The 22,906-nt window shown below is 40.4% G+C and overlaps 1 protein-coding gene across 1 annotated transcript in view; it reads left to right on the top strand.

The window, feature by feature from the left end:
- gabrg2 (gamma-aminobutyric acid type A receptor subunit gamma2) overlaps window positions 1-22,906 on the top strand; it is a 114,104-nt gene that overhangs the window by 23,747 nt on the left and 67,451 nt on the right. The window contains exons 4-6 of the mRNA XM_020529132.2: window positions 1,154-1,374; window positions 3,693-3,775; window positions 6,596-6,736. Coding sequence (XP_020384721.1) covers window positions 1,154-1,374; window positions 3,693-3,775; window positions 6,596-6,736 — 445 coding nt within the window. The remainder of the gene's footprint in view (window positions 1-1,153; window positions 1,375-3,692; window positions 3,776-6,595; window positions 6,737-22,906) is intronic.

A 22,906-nucleotide genomic window follows, 5' to 3' on the forward strand; every position in this document is an offset into this window, starting at 1 on the left:
TGCTACTTGTCCTTGTAGAACCAGGTCACTCTCATTCTATGTCCTGGATCAACAGATTTATTATTCAAATGAAACCAACCCATTCATTGTCCAGTTGACCCACCCTTAATTAGGTAACTATACCCAGTTAAAGGCTTCATCCTACTGCTGCTCAGATTTAATAGATACCAGGAGAGGGCAACACCCAAAATACACCCTGACTTGTTTATCTCTGTATGCTTAGGCCAGTAAAACGCTTGGTCAGGAGGGGGAGGCCTTCATTCTGAGTGCTGAATGTCAATTTTAGATTCTTTCTTCTCCCCCCAACCCCCTCTACAGCTGTGATTTTCCGTTTGTCCATTCACCTTCCCGAACCTCCCAACCCCCCTTCACCTTGACCTGTGAGGTTGGCCTTTGACAAGGTTGTAGACTTATTTGGCTATCTGATCCAGTGCAGCATATCTTCCCCTGGGCCTAGCTGCAGTACCGGAAGTGACAGCTATTTCTACACCATTGTTCCCAGTACTGGAGAGCTGCTGGCAACTGATTGAAGAGGGCCATAGTAATGAAATGGCCCTCAGCCCAAAACGCAGGATGAAGACCTATGGGAGATGCACTCACCTCCGATATTTACACTGGAGAGCAGGGAACCCTTCCTTCTCCTCAGCATATGATCCAGATCACTGTTCCAGGTCAATGACCTTACTTCCTTATTATTCACTTTATGTGCTGGCTAGATCAGCATTTGTTGCTTGTCTCTAATTTCCCAGAGCCAGTTAAGAGTAAACCGCATATTCTGGGTCAGGGGTCATATATAGGCCAGACCAAGTAAAGTTGTCCTTCCCAAAAGAACATTAGTGAGCTAGATGAGATTTTACAGCAATCAATAGCATTTTAATTGCAGGTTTTTGTTTTAGAAGTTGAATTCAAATGTCGCCATAGGATTTGGATCTATGTTCCCAGAATATTAGCCTGGTGTTCTGGATTGCTAGTCTAGTCACATTACCACTATGCCATCTCCTCTGTTTTGAATTACTTGGCAGCTGAGTTTACTCCATGATTTAAAAATATTTACACTAAAATTTTATACGAAAGATGGTTCAGAGGTTTTGTGTATGTTATTGAACCATTGTCTCTGAATATTAATATTAATGATATCATATTCATTCAACAGGAGTATACCATTGACATATTTTTTGCCCAAACGTGGTATGATAGACGTCTCAAATTTAATAGCACAATGAAGGTCCTCAGACTCAACAGCAACATGGTTGGCAAAATATGGATACCAGACACATTCTTTAGAAATTCCAAGAAGGCTGACGCCCATTGGATAACAACTCCAAATAGAATGCTTCGGATATGGAATGATGGAAGAATATTGTACACGCTAAGGTAATTTATGCTAACTTGTTAATATTTGGATGCAGTATAAGGAAAAAAAATGAACTTAATCTCCATGTCAATTGAGGGCACTTTTTAAAATTGTTATCATACACAACTATTTCATTTGCTTATTTTTAGAGCCAGTAAATATTATGTTGTTGTTATGATATATATGATATTCTTATAATTATTCTGATGGAGAAGATAGCAGATGAGTTTGGCTGAGCACATAATTATTTGTTTTGAACATTACTGTGAAATTGAGATTATTTTCTAGCTATTATATAAAAGAAGTCCAGGATCTTGTGAATTTCAGATTCCTAAAGATCAGGAACGTTGCTGATTGCATCACAAACAGGGCCGATCAGGGTCAGATTGGCAATCAGGACACTGCACTTGGTATGAAAGTTCCTGTGATAGAGACAAAAAAATTAGCCAGTGATCCTACTCGTGAGCATGATCCAGGTAGAAATGCACGTTGGTCAATATCCACTCAAGACAAGACCAGGCTTAGCTCACTGCTTTTTACAGTCACACTGGCCAATGGAATTGCAAGGTACTAATTGCTGCATTCTCCCTGTAATGAGTGATTTTTTTCTCGGGAAACAAAAACTATAGTTCTCATTTATAAAACATGATGATGACCAAGTTAATCGATAACCAAATCTTCAAGATCTGATTACTTTGGTCATGTATTTCCTCAAGCTTCCTGCTGACTTAGTATTGTAACTTTATTGCAAGTACATTGAAATCTTATTTACATGCATAAACATACTACCACACTTGTGCATTAATGAAATCATTGGCCCAGATTTTTCTGGGTAAGGAATCATTAGTTAGACTTTGTGCCTTGATCCTTTTAATTTGTTAAAAAGAATAAGTTGCTGAAAATACAATAACAACAAAGTACCTGGGATCTTGGTAATAGGTGAGACCCTTTAATTCCTTTAATCAATATGATTTAAAGATTAAGAAAGAGGCTGAGGAATGAGCTAAAAGGAAATTGGATGAATTCCAATCAAATCAGTTATGGAACAAGTAATAAAAATGTTGGATAATATATTAAGATGCAGAAATGTGAAGTAAGAAAAAAGTCAAATGTGAATTTTTTGGCTTTGTGCAAGAATTTATTGTATGCAGGATTGTGACTGAACAGTTTAAACTGCTCCCTTTCTCGACCAGAGATGTTGATTGGCATTAAGTGATAACACAACATTATTTCAGTTATAAAAATATACTGTTACTTTTTGTTACACATTAAATGTCAGCTTAATTTTCCAAAGCCAGCATATTCCTAAAAGTAACGAGGAGCCTCAGGGCAAGTGGTCATTTTTGCAAGGTCAATGGTGAAGCATCACAAATTTGTCCAGAAATGTGATGATTTGCATTTCACAAAATATCTGTTTCTGACCACAAGCTACTGGATCATTTATATGTGAATAATAGTGAGTGCAATTTAGCTTCTTGTTATTTTGGAAGCAAAATTTGGGCTATTATATCTTTTCCCTCCAACTTTGCTAATTAAACACGTCATTCAATAATTAAACCACAGCAGAGTGTTGTTGAGAGCTATTGGGCTGTAATTTTTTTTTAAGTATTCCCAAAGACAACTATGAATAGTTTGCCAATGGTTAGATATTTTGGTTTGAAATCAGATAGATCTGAATTATTCAATCACTTCAAAAATGCACTTCATAAATAATAATGAATGAAATATTCAATGCTGCTTGTAGTAAATTGATGTTTTGGGAGATTATTATCCTTTTAGTTCTAGATGCACACCAATTTTATTCAAATTCTAAGGAAGTTATAAACGCATTAGATGTGCAGCGTGCTAAGGTATTTGAGTAGCCATGAAGCGAACTGACATTTACAGTCTCGTTTTCTTCAGTGGAAAATCTCGGAAATAAGATCAGTAATATAACTAAATTTATCTTTGATAATCTAATACAACACTTATTGTGATTCACTGCTAATGGTATCATGACATCAATTATGCTCTTTTTATCTAAACAATATTCACCATTAATGAGTAGCTTGAACTGTTCCATCATGTAAATTTTGCACATTTAAAACACGACAGCTTGTATTATGAAGTATAATATATTTTGTGCATCTTATAAAGTATCCTGAGTAAATAAGTTTTAGTTGCTGTCCATGTCTTAAATGTATAGTTACATGTATCTCTGTCTTTGATTCACACCTGACACATAGTTGTATATATATCTTACATGGGTGAATATACTTCTATATAATTATGTTTCTGTCATAATGAGATTGCCCTCTCAGTTATTTCAACACTTAAAATGAGCTTTTACTATTTTTAGATTGACAATTGAAGCTGAATGCCAACTACAACTGCATAACTTCCCAATGGATGAGCACTCATGCCCTTTGGTATTTTCGAGTTGTATGTATAACTTTATGACATATAATTTAATCACTAATGTATAAAACAGCAGTGTCATTTGTTAGAGCATTGCAGAATGTTTAAAAGAGTGTTTGTCACAAAGAGGTTGATATGAGATGTACTTACAAACTTCTGCACATGTTTATTTACTTGTATTCATTTGTGGGATGTGGGCATCGCTGGCTGGCCAGAATTTATTGCCCGTCCTTACTTGCCTTTGAGACGGTGGTGGTCAGCTGCCTTCTTGAACCTCTGCAGTCTACCTTTTGTGGAGAGAATTCAATATTTTCAATACTTTTCAAGTTATTTATTTTCCTAAAGTACACAATGCAAGGTATATAGCATACCAAAAACAATAATCCGTGGAACTTTGTCGGTACCAATAATTCAACATTTTCATCGTAACACAATGGAAACTATATGTTGTTCTTTATTAGTGATAGCTATGCTTGTCGAGAGATGTTGCTAGTTTTCTCTCTGTCTGCACCTGGCATGAACCATGAGGTTGGGAGTCATAACAGGGAAGAGATTGTGGGCATGCGAGTGGGTAAGGGGCCAGGTTTGTTCCGTGCTCTTGCCTCCTGATATTTGGAAGTATGTCTTCAGACACCAGGCACCAGAGGAGTGGGAGTATAACTTAATGGCATGTACCTTAATGAATTTTTGGGAAAATGCGTGTCATTTCAATCACAAGCCTATCCATGACCTTCATGGTTTCCCAGCACCAGCATAGCTGGTAACAAGTATTTAGGCCCAGGTAAGTCTTTTGTTTTAATGATATGTCTGAAACAAGTGATCCTATGCTGAATGCCAACTGCGCGTGCTCACTCCTGGATTTTGTCAGATTGCACATGCGCACATACATGAGCATTTCTGAAGAAGGGTCCGGACCTGAAACGTCAGCTTTCCTGCTCCTCTGATGCTGCCTGGCCTGCTGTGTTCATCCAGCTCTACACCTTGTTATCTCAGACTCCAGCATCGGCAGTTCCTACTATTTCTGAACAATATCAAGCCAATTTTTAAAAATTAAAAAAATTATTTTGTTTAACTTTATTCACCTATATATTCTATAATTTTTTATTTTTAGGCATTGTCAGGTTTTTATCACTTTATCTAAATATATTTCAATGTTGGTTACTGCTGATGTGCATGCTCTTCGATGTTTCTTGCAGGCTGGGATGATAATAGTATCCTTATATGCCCAAAGTTTCTCTCCTCTTCTGATCATCAACTTGCTGAACTGACATAATTCCTGCTTCTTGCCTTATCTAGACCTGAACTGCCTATTCGTAGTGTTGTGATTCTTTAGCCCTTGTATGCCCTTTTCCCTGACAAGTTTAAAATAGGTCCTGTTGTCATGTTAAAACAAGCTGTTCTCCACATATGTGAAATTATGGAATCAGCACCAAATAATTTATAGCGTTCATTGCCTTTACAATTGGAATACTGTATAATTTTGCTTTTCAAACAGTTCTGCTCCATACCAATGCATCATAAATATATGCATCACTATCACTACTGACCAGTGCTGTAAGTATTAGACCAATTCAGGGCTGTAAATGCGACATCATAGCTAGCTTGTTGGCTGCCTTCTTAATTGTTTTCACCACCCACAGGTCACACATTTGGAGTGTGACAGAATATACTCCACTTCCTTGGTTGGATTCATTTGTATGTAATATTTAAGAAGCATGATACCATTCGGAAAATAGCAATCCACTTGATCTATTTGCATAAACAACTGACCCCTCTGCTACTTGTATTCTGTGGCTACAATATGTGCCATCAATTGATACAAAATCAACTCACCACGATTCTACGGTGCTTCAAAAATCCTCAAACTTTACTAACTAGGACAAGGGCAGTTATATGAGAACGTTAATGCTCACAAGTTTCTTTTCAATTCTTGCACGGTTGTGTGTTTGACCTGTATTGCCGTTGCTCATTATTGATAAGTCAAAGGCAGAGCTTTATGCAGTGGAACACCAATTTTGGCAGCCATCCACCTATTGTGTTATGGCAGTGAGTTCATGGGTACATAAGAAGATGGTGGACTAGGCACTAGCCATATTTTAAGTGCTGCCTTCTGCAAAAAAATCATGCTAGGCAGGCCTTTGAAATGCAGCTCAAAATACTTGAACCTCTATTCTGTGGGAGCATTTTTACCCGATGGAACTGCAGTGGTTCAAAACAAAGGTCCTATCATTGCCTTCTGAAGGGCAACGAGGGTTGGGCAATAAATGCTGTCCCAGCCAGTAATGCCTACATCCCATGAATGAATAAAGAAAAGGAATGGGTAATAACTGCTGATCTTGTCAGCAGCACTCAACTTTAAAATATCCAGTCTTACCTTAAATTGTGTGAGTAGCTGAACTAGTGCACAAGTTCAACAAGTAAAGGTTATCTTCAGGACTGATATTCAGAACTTCTTCACATAAAGAATGATCAATTTCCAGATAGAGCAGTGAAGACAAAACTTCAGTCTTTTAAGAAAGAATTAGACTTATTAATCATAGGACTGCATGATCTTTGGAAATAGATTAAACATTATGAGCTAAATGGGTTTACTCATCTTTAATTGCATTTTGATCTTATGATTGAAGTTATGCTCTAGTTTAGTTTAACCTTACTTCTGGGTATTGAACAGATGCTCATGGTAGGGAATGCACATGGCCTGTGGAAAGTGGAGATTTAGCTACCATTTCTTCCTTCATGAAATTTTATATCTTTCCCAGTAAAAGATTGCACATTCAATTTTAAGAGCTGCTGACTTAATAGAAGAGTAATTAAAAAAAAAACTTTTTGCAATTTAATTTCTAGATGGCTACCCCAAAGATGAAATAATATATCAGTGGGCAAGATATCGTTCTGTTATCTTTGGAGAGCCTCGCTTTTGGAGGCTGTATCAGTTTGCGTTTCTTGGATTGAGAAATACAACAGATCTCGTCAGGACTACTTCTGGTAAGTCACTTTCTGAAACTGACAGCTAGCAAAATGGGTCTTCCTCCATCAGGGAGTCATATTATTGATGTTTGTGCTTGCTGTAACAGAAGAATTTTGAGAGCTGTGGAGAATATTTATTTTGGCAGAACATTACTAACCAGATGGCTTATCCTGCTGAGTTCTTTTTTTATTCTGCTACTGATAAATCTTGGTATTTACAACTGGAAATATTTGTCGTCGTGAGCTGAGATATGTACCTTGGGAACGTGCAAGTCAACTGCTACGGTCATAAACTACAGGAAACCATCAGGAAATGGCATCCTACTTTAAACAAATGTACATGATGTAAGATATCAATCGTATTAGTTTAATACACCTTTTCTTTGAAGTTATGTGAGTTATGTTTGATTTGCTTTGTTGTCAGATGTGATAAGCATCTGCAGACTTGACATGTGATGTGTTGATATATTATAAAACTAATGGAACTGAATGAAAAGTCAAGAATAATAAACTAATGAGTATCTTCTGTATCTGAAACTTTTTCTTGGGTGGAAAGTGAAAATGATTTGGACATTAATTACATTTCACTGCCTTTAAGGTGGACATTGGCAATGATTTCCAAAGTAGAGTTACAAACCATGAATAATGATAGACAAATCAAATATTTATAACATAACAATTATCTGTAGCAGATATGGTAGTTTGCACTCTTCATTGACAGGAGGGGAAGGCACAGTTGTATCAAACTGCTGGAAAGCTTAATAAAAGGAATTGAAGTGGATGGACCACCCAGCATTGACCCAGGTGCTCAAAACGACAACAGCAAACCTAACTGTGTTTAAACTGCAAAATCCTCTTAATGAAAATCTAAGACCTTGTGTCAAAATTTGGAGCAATGTCTTACAGATTAGTCAAGCAACAGTCTGACACAGTCGGACTCATAGAATCATAACTTACGGACAATATCTGAGACATCACCAACATTATCCTTGGCTATTGCCTATCCCACTGGCAGGACAGACTCACTAGAGCTAATGGCACAGTGGTATATAGTCGGGAAGGAGTTGCCCTCAGGGTCTGCAGCATTGTCTCTGCGACACCATGAAGTCTCATAGCATCAGGTCGAACATCAGGGAGAGTCCCTGCTGATTACTACCTACTTCACCCTTGCCTGATGAATCAGTGTTTCTCCATATTAAACATGACTTGGAGGAAACATAAAGGATGACAAGGCTGTAGAATGTACTCTGGGTGGGGAACATCAATATCTTTCACCACGAATGGCTTGAAAGCACCAATATTGACCAAGTTGGCTGTATTCTAAAGGATACGGCAGCAAGATTAGGTCTGCAGCAGGTGTTGAGGGAACCGGCAAGATAGAAAAACCTACTCGACTTAATTCTCACCAATCTAACTGTTGCAGATGCATCTGTTTATGACAATATCAGTCAGTGATTATTGCAAAATCCCAGTAGAAACAAATTTCATCTTCACATTGAGGATACCCTCTATCCTGTTGAGTGGCATGACACAATGTTAAATGGGACAGACTTTGAACGGATCGAGCAACTCAAGACTGGGCATCCATGAAGTGTTGTGGGCCATCTGCAGCAGCAAAATTGTATTCAAACTCAGAGCTAGCATATTCCACATTCTACTGTTACGTTCTACCAGTAAGCCAGCTGATTAACCCTACTTTAAAGAAGAGTGCAGGAGGGCATGCCAGGAGGAGCATCAAGCATACTCAAACATGAGATGTCAACCTGGTGAAGCTGCAACACGGGACAGCTGAATTTCCATTGGGTGCTCTGGTTTCCTCCTACAGTCCAAAGATATGCAGCTTAGGGGTCTGGCCATCCTAAGTTGCCATGTTAGTCTACACATGTGCAGGCTAGGTGGATTAGCTATGGTATATGTGGGTTGTGGGAATAGGATGGAGGAGTAGGTCTGGGTGGGATGCTGTTCAGAGGGTCAGTGCAGACTCATTAGGCTGAATGGCCTCTTTCTGTACTTTCGAGATTCTATGATAACTTACGTAATAAACAGGAGAGGCAGCATGCAACAGGCAGGGCTGAGTGATCCTACATCCAGTGGATTACATCTAAACTCTGCAGTCCTGCTACACTTAGTCGTGAATAGTGGTGGGCATTTAGGAGGAGGCTGTACAAAAACTGACATGCTCAATGATAGGGGAGCCTAGAATATCAGTGAAAAAGACCAAGTCAAAGAGTTTACATCTTCAGACCGATGCACTAGTCCACTGATCCATCTTGTCCCCTTTTGAAGGTCTCCAGCATAATAGATGCCAGTTTTCAACCAATTCAGTTCAATATGAAGAAATGGCCCATGGCACTAGATCCAGCCAAGGCTTTGGTTTCTGACAACATTCTAACAATAGTACTGAAACCTCAGTTCTCCAGAATTTTCAACACCTTTAGCCAAGCTGTTCCGGTATAACTATAACACTGATACTGCTGAACAATGTGGAAAATTACCCAGGCGTGTCCCGTCCTCAAAAGTGTAGCGCAAATCCAACCCAGTTCCTACCCATTCAGTCTACTTTTGATTTTCAGCAAGGTGTTGGAAGCGATCATCAACAGTGCTACCAAACAGCTCTTGTTGAACCTGCTCATTGATGCTCACTTTGGCTTCTGTGGGCTGCTTGGCTGCTGACAATGCAGCTTTAGCCAACCATGACCAAAGGAGCGAACTCCAGAAGTGAACTGAGAGTGACTATCTTTCAGGGCAGTGTTTGACTGGGTATGGCATTAAGGAGCCAAATGGAAAGCTTTGTATTGGTTGGAGTCATACTTGGCAGAAAGGAAGATGGTTGTGGTTATTAGAGGTTCGTGATCTCAGTCCCAAGCCATGAATGCTTTATCAACGGCCTTTTCTCCATGATAAAATCAGATGTGGGAGTATTTGCTGATTTCTCAATGTTCAGCATCAGTCGTGACTCCTCAGATGCTAAAGCAGCCGGCCTTCATGTGCATCAAAAACTGGATAACCACCAGGTTTGGTCTGCTAAGTGACAAGTAACATTCATACCACACAAGTGCCAGGCCATTGATAATTTCTGAGAATAGAATCTAACTATCTCCCCTTGAGTTTAGTAGGATTGTCATTGCTGAATCCCCCACCATCAATTTCTTGGGAGTTACCATTGACCAGAAGCTGAAATGGGCCAAGCGTATAAATACTGTGGCTACAAGAGCATGTCAGGTGCTGGAAATCCCGAGGTGAGTAACTCCCTCCCTGTCTCCCCAATACCTGTCCACCATCTACAAGACACAAATCATAAACGTGATGGAATATTTTGCACTTGTCCTGGATGAGCGCAGCTGCAACAACAACCCTAAAGAAGCTTGATATCAGATAGGACAAAGGACCTTACTTAATTGGCACCCCATCCACAACTTTCTGCATTCATTCTATCCACCACTAATGAGCAATGGCTGCCACATGTACCATATACAACATGCAGAAACTCAACAAGTCTCCTTTGACAGCATCTTCTAAATCTCACAGGACAAGGGTAGCAGACATGTAGGAACTCACCATCTGCACACTAACCCCTCAATGCACAGCCCATCTGAACGTAGAAATATATTGCTATTCTTTTACTGTCATATGATGAAAACCCTAGAACACTCTTCCTTCCTAATAGTTCTGTTGGAATACCTACATTCAAAGAACTGCAGCAATATAAGAAAGCAATTCATCACCATCTTTTCAAGTGAAATTGGTAATGGGCAGCAAATGCCCACGTACCACATGGGAATAATAAAACAAAAATCAAATCATGGTGGAATGCCTGCCATTAATGTGCAGTCCTGCTATCCAGTAGGTGGAAGTTAATTCGCCTGGTATTCTCGCCTAGTTGACAAAGAGCCCCTAACAGTACCATGCTTGTGGCCTGATGATGTCCCTTTTGGACTTAGTCCCGTTGGGCCTATGCAGATTCCAGAGCCGTGCTGCCAGAAGTCCTGTTCGCTTCTCCTTGTATGACAGTGCCACAGTATCTGGTGGCACCTATCAGAAATGCATCCACTAAGGGCCCAGGGTTTTCAAGGTATGCCAGGCTAAAGTTGAGGATGAAGATCACGGGATGGTTGTCGTGGGAGGGTAGGAGAGTGACAGTGTTGGAGACAAGGACAGGAGCTGAAATTTCAGCATCCCATCCCACCTCCCAACGTTGGGACCCTCAATCAGCCATAAAGTTAGTGAGAATGAAAGAGCCATCCCTTGGATGCTGCAGCCTTGCTCCACAAGTTTTGCAAGGCTCTAAGTTGAGGCTAATGGATTTTTAAGCAGTTAAATCACCAAACCTTCACTTATATTCTGCTACTTTCACCAGGAATTTCCTTGTGCCTTTTAACCTAATTGGAGAGATGTTTCCACTTCTGGGAGACTTTACAGGTGAAATCCTGAGTCAGTGGGCCCAGACATCATAGTTACCTCTGAATCAGGCTAGGTTAAATTATGCCCAATGTATGTGAACCAAAAAAAATCTTCCTGAATTTAATGTGATTTTCCACTGTTAATAGACCCATAAAACTTTGTGTTCCTTAAAATTACAAATATTGGATGTTTTCTGTTTGCAACACTGTGCTTTAATCTAACAATTTTTTAAAAGTAACATTGGAGCCATAATTAATATCATATTCAATCAATGCTGAGTTGCAAATTTAAGTATACATTGAGAAAATGTAAAAAGAACCTTTTATCATGTTGTCTTCCTTTTTAATCCAAACTATTTGCCTTCTCTCTATTCTGCTCTCTCTCTCTCATATTTAGAGTTTATCTTTACTCTTTTTATTTGTGATGCAGTCGATCACTTTGGTCTAAACTTTACGCTTTAAAGTTTAAATGCTTTGCTTGCCTTTGTCTCATTGTCACCTGGATTATGCGCTCAGAAGAACATGTACCATTGTTGACTAACCTTAAACAATTCATTATTAATCAGACAGAAGCTGTTTGTCATTTCATAAAATTTTAATTTGAGATCATTTGTTAGTGTAAGCAAATGACAACCACTCGGTTAATTTGCATTCCCCTCTGTCCTTATAAACAATCAAACTGTCTCATAATATAGAAACTTGACGACGTAACAGATTGCCTTGAATATCCTCTTCCTTTTAAGTGGTTGCGTTTCTTATTTTTTAATTACCTTTTTCCAACCATTTCACTGATGTATACTTACATTTCATTGATATTCAGTAACCATCCCCAATCCCATGATAGAAATCATGCAAACATTTCTCATGATGTTCACAGATTGAGTAAAAACTGATACAGTGTGATTTGAATGTGCTGCAGTTGTGCAAAATAGGTTTTGCCTAGGTGGAATGGAAAACATTAATAAGATTTCTAGAATGAAATGCATGTTGGTTAATTTTTAGTTCTTTGGTACTAAGCCCTTTGAGTTATACCCATGCTATAAGACAGTTAATATGCTCCTTTAATTCTAGACTCAGACCCAAATCTTACCCTCACCACCTGTTTTGTGGTAGTCTCGGCCTTATTACATTGCTTATAGTATTAATTATTTGATTGCTTGATTAAAAACATCTGAGTTTTAATTTAGAATTCCTCATTATTTAATTATCCGTCTTGGGAATTCTGATGGTTGTACACAGTGTGCATCAAGAAATTTACATCATTTCCATTTCATATAATATCACCACACTGCAATTCTTGCACTATCTTTATATGGTAGTATTTCTAAGCAATGAATGCTACAGCTTGGCATAGTACCCACAATGAATCATATTACAGTCAGTGTTGGTATCATGGCTCCGATAACTTCACTTGCAATTCCAAGCATCAGAACTGTATTTACTTTTCTTGCAGCTTTTTCTCACAGCTCTATTCTTAGAAGGCTATATTGTTTCATCAAGACTGCAGTATTCACAGGTTGGTTTGTTCAATGAGGCTTAAAATTAGAACTTAAAGATTTTGAGTTTTTAATCAACCAATTATTGACAGTTTGTAGAACATAGAGTTACACATTTACATAAATAACTCATTAATACATACCTGTATGTATCTATTTTACATAACCTTGCTTTTGTGATATCTAATCAAAATATATATCAAACATCATTACAGTGTTGAGATGGATAATGCATTTTTTTGCAGTTAATTATACTCAACAGTTCTGTGATTTTTGGTAGTGATATAAACTAAACAGGGTGGTGTAGGTTTGGGGAGATGTTGGAGGTAATGGCAATGGTAAATCCAGAAGCAACTATAATGTCCTGGGGACTGGTGTTCAAATCCCACCATGGCAAGTGGTGAAGTTGAATTCAATTTAAAAACATGTAGAATTAAAAGTTGACCTAACGGTAACCATGTAACCACTGTTAATAGTCATTGAAAAAAAACTGGCTCACTGATGCCCTTTAGGGAGAAAATCTGCCATCTCCATTTGGTCTGCCTTGCATATAACTCCCAGCAATGTGGCTGACTCATAATTGCCCTCTGGATAATTGGGGATAGGCAATGAACACTGGCCTGACCAGTGATGCCCTCGTCCCATGAACTAATTTTGTTGACAAAAAATGTAGTTTCTTTTGTTAATCAGGAAAGATCTTTAGATAACTTTAAATATACCAAATGCTACATATTTTTGTGTGATCCTTCAGACAATTAATCTATTGTTTTATGTATAGATAGATTTGTTAGTCTGTGGAATGGATAAGCTTGAATTTGAAAGGGGATGTTTATGGTTAAAATGCTGTGTAATATGCAACTTACACTGCTAGATGTTACTAGCACTAGCGCAGGTAAACCAGCACAACCACTGGCATTGACAGGTTATACAATATTACATTGCAGTGGTGGGATCTGGAGTATGTGGAACCTTATCCCACACAGATTGTTACAAACAGTAGTAAGTCATATACAAGAAATTCAGTCCATGTCTCTATAGGCCTGTTATCTATTAGTGCATTTCCTGAGTGATTTAAGTGCCAACTTAAGTGAATTTTCTGACTGGCTTTCTCACTGGACAAATGGCAGTTTGTAGTCAGTCTTCACTACTACAGTCCCCAAAGGCTGATTCTGGTTTATTTAATAGCTGTTGATCGATCTTTGCTCCAGATTAGTATCAGCTTGATGGAAACCCACCCATGTGACACTCGTACTGGTTTAGGTTGTGAGTTCCCTATGTATTACATCCTCTGCGCTGGCACCAATCCATCACTGATGCTTTGAGTGATACTCTCAATGGGCTAGCTCTAGTCTTTTAGTGAGCATTCTTAATGTTGCATCCTTTGGACCAGTGCCAGTACAGTGTTAAATTACACTTCTTCCCTATCACTGGTGTTCCAGTGGGCCTTAGTGATAATAAAATTTATTCCTCATCAGTACAATTGCCTGGGTTATCTCTCATTTTCTCACTCAAGACAATTCCTCTGGAAGCTATTGACAAGAGAAATTATTTTGAAGAATGCTAATAGAGCTTTCCTGGGTGGCAGGATTGGACTGACTGGCAGTTTTGAAATTAACCAAAGAAAATAGTCTTAGACAAATCAGGGAAGATCCAATGACATTGGGCTGAATTTTATTAGAAATTGACTAGAGTATCATTTTTGCTGAATTTCATCCAGAGTTTCTCTCAACAAGGCCTGATGAGTTTTCTCACCATCAGCCCAAGCTCATCTCATTAACTGGGTACAGTACCCATCCGCTGCCCCTCTTATCTGATGCTAGCTCAAATCTCCCACTTGCGTAGACAGAAGTATTCACCTCTGTGGAGGTATCCTTGGATTCCAGGCATTGGTGCCAGATTTAAAAAGCTGTGCACCCACTCAAGTTGTCAGTGCAGAGCTGCCCTTCTCGGTTATTGACATTTGCTACAGACATGATAAATACTGCTGCCCCATGTTGTAGAAGGGGACTTGGAGGTCCTGGTGAATGGGGTGATGCATGTGTGGAACATCCTCTGCCCCAACTACCAGCTATGACACCAGACCCTGCTAGTCTGGTTCAAGGTTGCCACGCAGGTCATTGCGGTCTCAGCTGTCTGAACTGCAAAAAATGCTGCAAGAGGAATACAGACATTCTCCTTTTTACCAGGATAAGGACCACCATCTTCACTTTGTTGCCTCACACGATCTCTGCTATTGTACCCATCTCCAGCCAAATCTCTTGGTCTACCACTCTTAATGTTTCATGAAACATCTGCCCTGTTCTGTCACCCACCAAATATCCCCACCCTACTAACTCTGAATGGCCTCTGCACTATCTACTCACTCACTTGCTCACTTGGGATATCTCTCCACCCTTCCCCTGCTTACACCAGTGCCAACAGTTGTGCCAACTGCTTGAGTCATGCTCAATTCCTCCTTTTAGTCTTATTCCAAGAGAAAACAGCCACAGTAGGGCAGAAAGAGCCAAGACAAGTGGTGAGGTGTCTGACATTCAGTTCCTCATGTTGCCTAAGCAATACTTTCCTTAAACTTTGTTACATGGCAATTTGCTTGAAGCACACTTAGTGCATTTGATGTGTAATGGCTGACAAATGGTACAGGTGTGAGATTGACATAGCACAGTGCCCTACAGAACATTGTCCTTCCTATTGACTGATCACTGTGGACAGCCATGTTGAGCTGCTTGGTTTTATGCCTGCACTAAATGGCAAGTCAGGATATAAGTACTGAGAACCTGTTACTTTTAGCTGATTGGGACAAGCTCAAAAAGGCAAAGCAGAGATGCTGTGAGCATCTAAGTAGGATCAAATGAGTGAAGGCTAAGTTAGCAAGTAAGGAGCCCTGAGATGCACCATAGTCCAATCCATGAACTGGTCACCTGCCACTGCGCTCAGAGTTAACTGGCAGCAGCATTGCAATGAAAAGTGCCAGTATACTAAAGGATGCAGCATTGAAGTGCAGAACCATACTGTTCTTTGGTTGGAGATGTGTCATGATGATGCAGTGAGGCTGGTACATGTTGGATGCTAACATTTGTGGACATGAGGCGCTTGTGGTTATTGCCCATGGAACATGCCGTGAGATATTGGTGTCCACGATGGAGGTCGAGAGGAACAAGAGGTGAGCTGGAATCGCCAGCTACTCTCTCTGACTTTTTGTCAGGAATTTTCAGACAACCAGTTTCCATACAGCAATGGGAGGAGGGAAACTACGTATTAATGAGGGTGATAAAAGAATACTCCCTGCTAATAGGCCTCTCGCCAGTCACTTGTGAGAATTTCTCAACATCCAACATTTGGTTGAAAATACATCATTTTTTGATCTTGATGTCAAGAAGGACTTTGCAGGACATTTAACCCAATTTTGCCAAATTTCTGACCATAGCCCATATAATTCAGGGGCTGGGAAGAACCTGCTCATTGTGTCAGTGCCAGTGTTAGCTCCTTTTTTTATTGTATAACTTTTTGGTGACTTATTCCTAAATTATGCCTCAACATTATCTTTAAATCGCCATTCAACTAATCAACCATGTGGCAACATATCACAGCTGTTACATCCCATTATACGATGAATTATCTGCATGATTTTAATCTAAGCTGTTCAGAATGTAACAATACTGTCTAGTGTGCAAGCAAGTTCACTGTATTCTTTCTACCCTCTCAGCAAAGATATGAAAAGTTTTAGCAGCATTTACATTTAGTATTATGTAATTTATTAAAATGAAGTAGTAATAAGGCTGCACAAGTCCTTTGCCAAGTACTTTAAAATAGCAAGACAGTTTAATTAGCCTGTCATTCTCAGCTTATTGGTGCAATGCAGATTTTGTCCATTATTGCTATTCAATCACAGTTTCAGTTTTATTTACTCTCTGGTTTTTCATTTTTTCTCCTAGCTAATGTTTGTTATAATTTGTTATCTGCTTACATGGAGATGAGGTCCAGTTACAGGAGGAAATCTGGGGTGCAGTTACTTATTTTAACAAGTGTTTTTGGAATATGAAGCAATTAATTCACTTGAATGTGCAAGATATTATACAGACGTAGAATTGCATAATAAATAGGCTGCAACTTCAAGGGGAGGAAGAACCTGCCTGTGCCTTATTTAATTATTTGTGATGGAATATATTGAGCTGTGCACAGAAAATGATTTGGAATTCTATTTCATATTCCACTGGTATTTGATATTTTTTCAATACTACCAACAGAACTCCTTTACCTCCTTTACACGTTATGAACTTTTTATTTGCTTGGATCCATATCAGCACCCAAGAACCAAAAAAGAATCCCCCTCGTCCTCACGTACCACCCCACCAACCTCCGGATCCAACGCATCATCCTCCGACACTTCCGCCATCTGCAATCCGACCCCACCACCAAAGACATCTTTCCCTCCCCACCCTTATCTGCTTTCCGGAGGGACCACTCTCTCCATGACTCCCTTGTCCGCTGCACACTCCCCTCCAGCTCCACCACACCCGGCACTTTTCCCTGCAACCGCAGGAAGTGCTACACCTGCCCCCATACCTCCTCCCTCACCCCCATCCCAGGCCCCAAGAAGACTTTCCACATCAAGCAGATGTTCACCTGCACATCTGCCAATGTGGTATACTGCATCCGCTGTACCCGGTGTGGCTTCCTCTACATCGGGGAAACCAAGCGGAGACTCGGGGACCGCTTTGCAGAACACTTACGCTCGGTTCGCAACAAACAACTGCACCTCCCAGTCGCGAACCATTTCAACTCCCCCTCCCATTCCTCAGACGACATGTCCATCCTGGGCCTCCTGCAGTGCCACAACGATGCCACCCGAAGGTTGCAGGAACAGCAACTCATATTCCGCTTGGGAACCCTGCAGCCCAATGGTATCAATGTGGATTTCACAAGTTTCAAAATCTCCCCTCCCCCTACCACATCCCAAAACCAGTCCAGCTCGTCCCTGCCTCCCTAACCTGTTCTTCCTCCCACCTATCCCCTCCTCCCACCTCAAGCCGCACCTCCATCTCCTACCGACCAACCTCATCCCGCCCCCTTGACCTGTCCGTCCTCCCTGGACTGACCTATCCCCTTCCTAACTCCCTACCTACACTCACCTTTACTGGCCCCATCCCCGCCTCTTCGACCTGTTTGTTTCCTCTCCACCTATCCTCTCCTCTATCCCTCTTCTATCCGCCTCCCACTCTCTCCCTATTTATTTCAAAACCCCCTTCCCCTCCCTCTTTTCTGATGAAGGGTCTAGGCCCGAAACGTCAGCCTCTCTGCTCCTATGATGCTGCTTGGCCTGCTGTGTTCATCCAGCCCTGCACCTTGTTGTCTCCCATGCTATGGTGTTGTGATTTCAGTGAATGGGAGGACTTTTTAAAAATGTCAATGTCTCTCCTACCTCCAAAATGAATGGTGGCAACATTTCAGCATAAATAAAGTTAGATTTAAATAAAACCCAAAGCATCACTATTATCAGAATAACAAAATTTGTATTGAGAACTGAGTTGTTTTATTCCAGTTTTATTACTTCACTTTGACAATTATTTCCCAAACTGATTAGGGTTAAAAAAATATTTTGCTTGCAAACGATTTATTGTGTATTTCTAATAATTTTATTTGACCTGTTTTTAAAATGTGATTGGAATATCCCAGTACAAGGTTGTCAGTTGCCAAACACTGTTCAAGTCATAACATTTCGGACTGATTACAAAACCTAATTTGAAGTTAGTTCATCTCATCCTTCTTACCCAGATCAACAATTTAGTGATTTTCTTTTGCAACGGACAACTTGAAACTGAAAATGGTTTTTGCAGCTCCCTTCTACAGGAGAAATTATTTGGTTTTAATTCCGGATGTTAACCAACTTGTATGCAGAGTTCAGTGTCACTTGTTTCATTTCCCCATTGGAAAGGTGGACACAAAACATTTTGATAGGAAACAAATACTTTAAGCCTTGTTTAATGTGTACAAATGTCATATACAGTCCTTGCTAAACTCCAATTTGGTGCTGTTTTTCATTCGCTGTAGAGAAAATTTATTGTACCTATTAAGTCGATTGCATTGTGCTCACTCATTGCTTCACAGAGAACTGAATTTTATATTCATATATCTTCACAATTTACTTTAGTAGTAAAATCATACAATTGTGCTCTGATTAGCATTAGATCTGAAGGCAAATGTTGAATAAATGAAAGAGAATTTTTTGACACATAACTCCACTCCTAAATCTTTTATTTTCCTTGAAGATAATTTTGTGTTTTTGGTAATAATTGCCTGATCATCACTATTATTCATGCATTGCTCATTATAGCATTCTTCCTAGAAGTCAAATATTTCAGTTGTATAATGAGATATGCACCATAGCAGAAGTGCCTGAAGAAAGCAAAGGCAGGGATATGCAAAAACATGTCAGGATCCAGGATACACCTGGATGCTTCATTAAAGATTTGGTGTTATCACAGGTAGCTTTATAATTGAAGGTGGGTGCATAACAACTACTGTTATTACTGACAGGCTTATAATAAGGCTGAAGTTTCGAGTAGATTCACTTCAATTAATTTCAAAATGTATTGTAACAAAAAAAATGGCTGATGCTGGAAACTTGAAATAAACAAAAAGAAAATGGAAAACTCAGTAGGTCAGGCAGCACCTGCAGAGAGAATCAGAGTTAACATGTCAGGTCAATGACTTTTCATTTAGAACAGGAGCCTGAAATTCACCTGCCAGATTTGTTTAATTGTTTTACCAAGAGTTCCTCAATTGGCAAGTTCTCAAGTCAAAATGACACACATATGGGGTAAAAAGCAATATAATGAGATTTAAACTGATTAATCATGGCGTGACAGAAAATGCATGCAGCATTAGCCATTAATTATGAAACAACTGTTTTGTAACAGAACTGTATACAAGAGCAGGACTTTACCTCTCAGCCCTTCAAGCTTGTTTTCTCATTCGTTTAGGTTGTAACTGATCTGAACCTCAACTTCATTCATTAGATTCATGTCTCTTATTATCCTCAATCTACAAAGCTTCCACTAGTATGGTGACCATGAAGTTTTCATAGAATCCCTACTGTGTGGAAGCATGCCATTCAGCTACCAAGCCCTCTGAAGAGCATCCCACCCAGACCCAAGAACCACCCCCCCACAACCCTATCCCTGTAACCCTGCCAATTCCCATGACTAATCCATCTAGCCTGCACATCCTCAGACACTATGGGCAATTTAGCATAATGAAACCTTGCACATCTTTGGACTGTGGAAGGAAAACTGGAGCGCCTGGGGGAAACCCACACAGACAGGGGGAGAACATGCAAACTCCACAGACAGTCATTCGAGGGTGGAATAAAACCCAGGTCCCTGGCACTGAGAGACAGCAGTGCTAACCACTGAGCCATTGTGTCACCCACATCAGGACAACGAAAGTCCTGTTTTAGAGAAAAGATTTACAGATATCGACAATCCTTTGCTGAAGAACTGATTTCTTCTTTCTGTCTTGATTAGCCTGGTTCTGATTTTAGGATTGTCTTCCTCTTCCAATTGTCCATGGGAAATAACTCCTCTTTATCTATCTTATTGTACATATTTTCATTTAGATCACCATGATTCGAGTACCAATCAATCTTCGATGCTCAAGGAAAGATTATGCAGCCTATTTTCATAATTCAAAAATTGTAGGATAGTTCTATCACAGAGGAATGCTGCTCATTCCATTGTCTTTGAATGTATTTTGTGCTAGACTGACTCATTTAGTCCAATTCCCTGTTGAAAATCAGGATTGAATCTGTATCCACCATACCCTAAGAAAGTGCAGCCCGATCACTTGTAGTATTAAAGAGAGATTTTTCTTGCATTAGCTTTAGTTCATTTGTTCACATGATTATTTAACTGAAAGTGAATGATTCATGTCCTCCAAAGACTATTTATCTTTCTTTTAGATGCATTGCACAGAATTGAATGTAGTCTGAACTAAAAATATCATTGTTTCGTCAATGTTTTGATTGCCTTTTGCACTTGTCCATTATCATATAATGATTTGTGTACATGAATACCTAAATCTTGGTTCCTGGTACCTTATCAATAAATTAACAATCTAATTTAAAAGCAAAATACATCAAATGGTGGAGTTTGGAATCATACTGGACATGAAATGTTAGCGGTTTCTCTCTCCTGCTCAGTTTTCCCAACGTTTTGATCTGCCTTCCCTGTGTTCAAAGTAGAAGTTTTCACACTTCCCTATCTGAACTCTATTTATTCTGAATTTGTCCTAACATGCACTTAATTTGTGCATAACATGAATTTAAATTGTCTCTAGCTCTTTGGGTTAATTTTTGGCCCTCATCTCCACTATTGACACTGCCTCTAAATTGAGTGTCATTTGCAAACATAATGTTCAATATGTTACAACCTGGTGTGAATGGGTGAGCCGGATCACATTGGTTGAACCTGGAACAAAAACAAAGTTGCTGGAAAAGCTCAGCAGGTCTTGGCAGCATATGTGAAGGAAAAAGCAGAGTTAACGTTTCGGGTCCGGTGACCCTTCCTCAGAACTGATAGTGGCTGGGAAAACATCAGTTTATATGCAGAAAAAAGGGAGGGCGATGGGGCAGGGAGTAAACGATAGGATAGAGCCTGAAGAGAGAGAAGAACAGTTGGACAGACAAAGAGTTGATAACGATCAGGCTGGAAGGGTGAGTAGCTGTTAATGGGGACTATTAGTGACTAACAACAGGGGGTGTGTAATGGCAGGCTATGGGGTAACAAGGCCTGGTGTGTGGGGTCGAGGTCTGGGACATGGGAGAGTTTAGGCCCTAAAATTATTGAACTCTATATTGAGTCCGGAGGTCTGTAGGGTCCCCAAGCGGAAAGTGAGGCGTTGTTCTTCCAGCTTGCATTTAGCTTCGCTGGAACACTGCAGCAAGGCTGAGACAGAGATGTTGGCCAGGGAGCAAGGTGGTGCATTGAAGTGGCAGGGAACAGGTAGCTCAGGGACTTTTTAGCAAGCAGAATGTAGATGTTCTGCGAAGAAGTCACCCAGTCTATACTTCGTTTCCCCAGTGTAGAGGAGACCACATTGTGAGCAGTGGATGTAGTAGACTAGATTCTGGGAAGTGCAGGTGAAGTGTTGCTTCACCTGGAAGGTATGTTTGGGCCCTTGGATAATGGGGAGGGAGGAGGTAAATGAGCAGGTGTTGCATCTTTGCTGGTCACAGCGGAAGGTGGCATAGGGCTATGGGGGAGGTGTTGTGGGTGAAGGAAGTGTGGGCCAGGGTGTCCCAGAGGGAATGGTCCCTGCGGAAGGCAGAAGAGAGAGGGGAGGGAAGTATGTGTCTGGTGGTGACATCTTGCTGGAGGTGGTCGAAATGGCGTCTGATGATCTTCTAGATGTGGATGCTGGTGGGTTGGTAGGTAAAAACAAGGGAACCCTATTGCTGTTGCGGGAGGGAAGAGAAGGGGTGAGGGCTGAAGTACGGGAGATGGGCCGAACCTAGTTGAGGGCCCTGTCGACAACGGAGCTCGGGAATCCTGGGCTGAGGAAGAAGGTGAACATTTTGGAGGTTCCCTTGTTGAAGTTGGCCTCATCTGAGCATATACAACGGAGATGGAGGAACTGAGATAATGGGATGGCGTCTTTACAGGAAGCAGGGTGTGAGGTTATATAGTTCGGGTAGCTGTGGGAGTCATTGGGTTTGTAGTGGATATTAGTGGCCAGTCTATCCCCAGAAATGGAAACAGAAATGTTGAGGAAGGGAAGGGAGGAGTCAGAGATAGACCAGGTGAAAGTGAGGGCAGGATGGAAGTTGGAGGCGAAATTGATGAAGTTTTCCAATTCCGGATGAGAAAGGGAAGCAGCACCAATGATACCATCGATATATCCGAGAAAGAGTATTGGGTGGGGGCCTGAATAGGACTGGAACAAGGAATGTTCCACATACCCCATGAAGAGACAGGCATAACTAGGGCCCATGCAGGTACCCATGGCCACCCTTCTTAACATGAAGAAAATGAGAGGAGTTAAAAGAGATGTTGTTGAGGGTGAGGACAAGCTCGGCTGCGCGGAGGAGGGTGGTGGTGGGTGGGGATGGTTCAGGTCTTTGCTCCAGGAAGAAGCGGAGAGCCCTAAGACCCTCCTAGTGGGGAATTGACGAGTAAAGGGAATGCACATCCATGGTAAAGAGGATGCGGCTGGAACCAGCAAACTGGAAGTTTTGAAACTGGCATAAGGCGTCAGAAGAATCATGGATGTTCATGGGCAGGAATTGGACCGGGGAG

Source organism: Rhincodon typus, chromosome 12 (assembly GCF_021869965.1).
Source record: "Rhincodon typus isolate 14 chromosome 12, sRhiTyp1.1, whole genome shotgun sequence".
Taxonomy (NCBI): Eukaryota; Metazoa; Chordata; class Chondrichthyes; order Orectolobiformes; family Rhincodontidae; genus Rhincodon; species Rhincodon typus.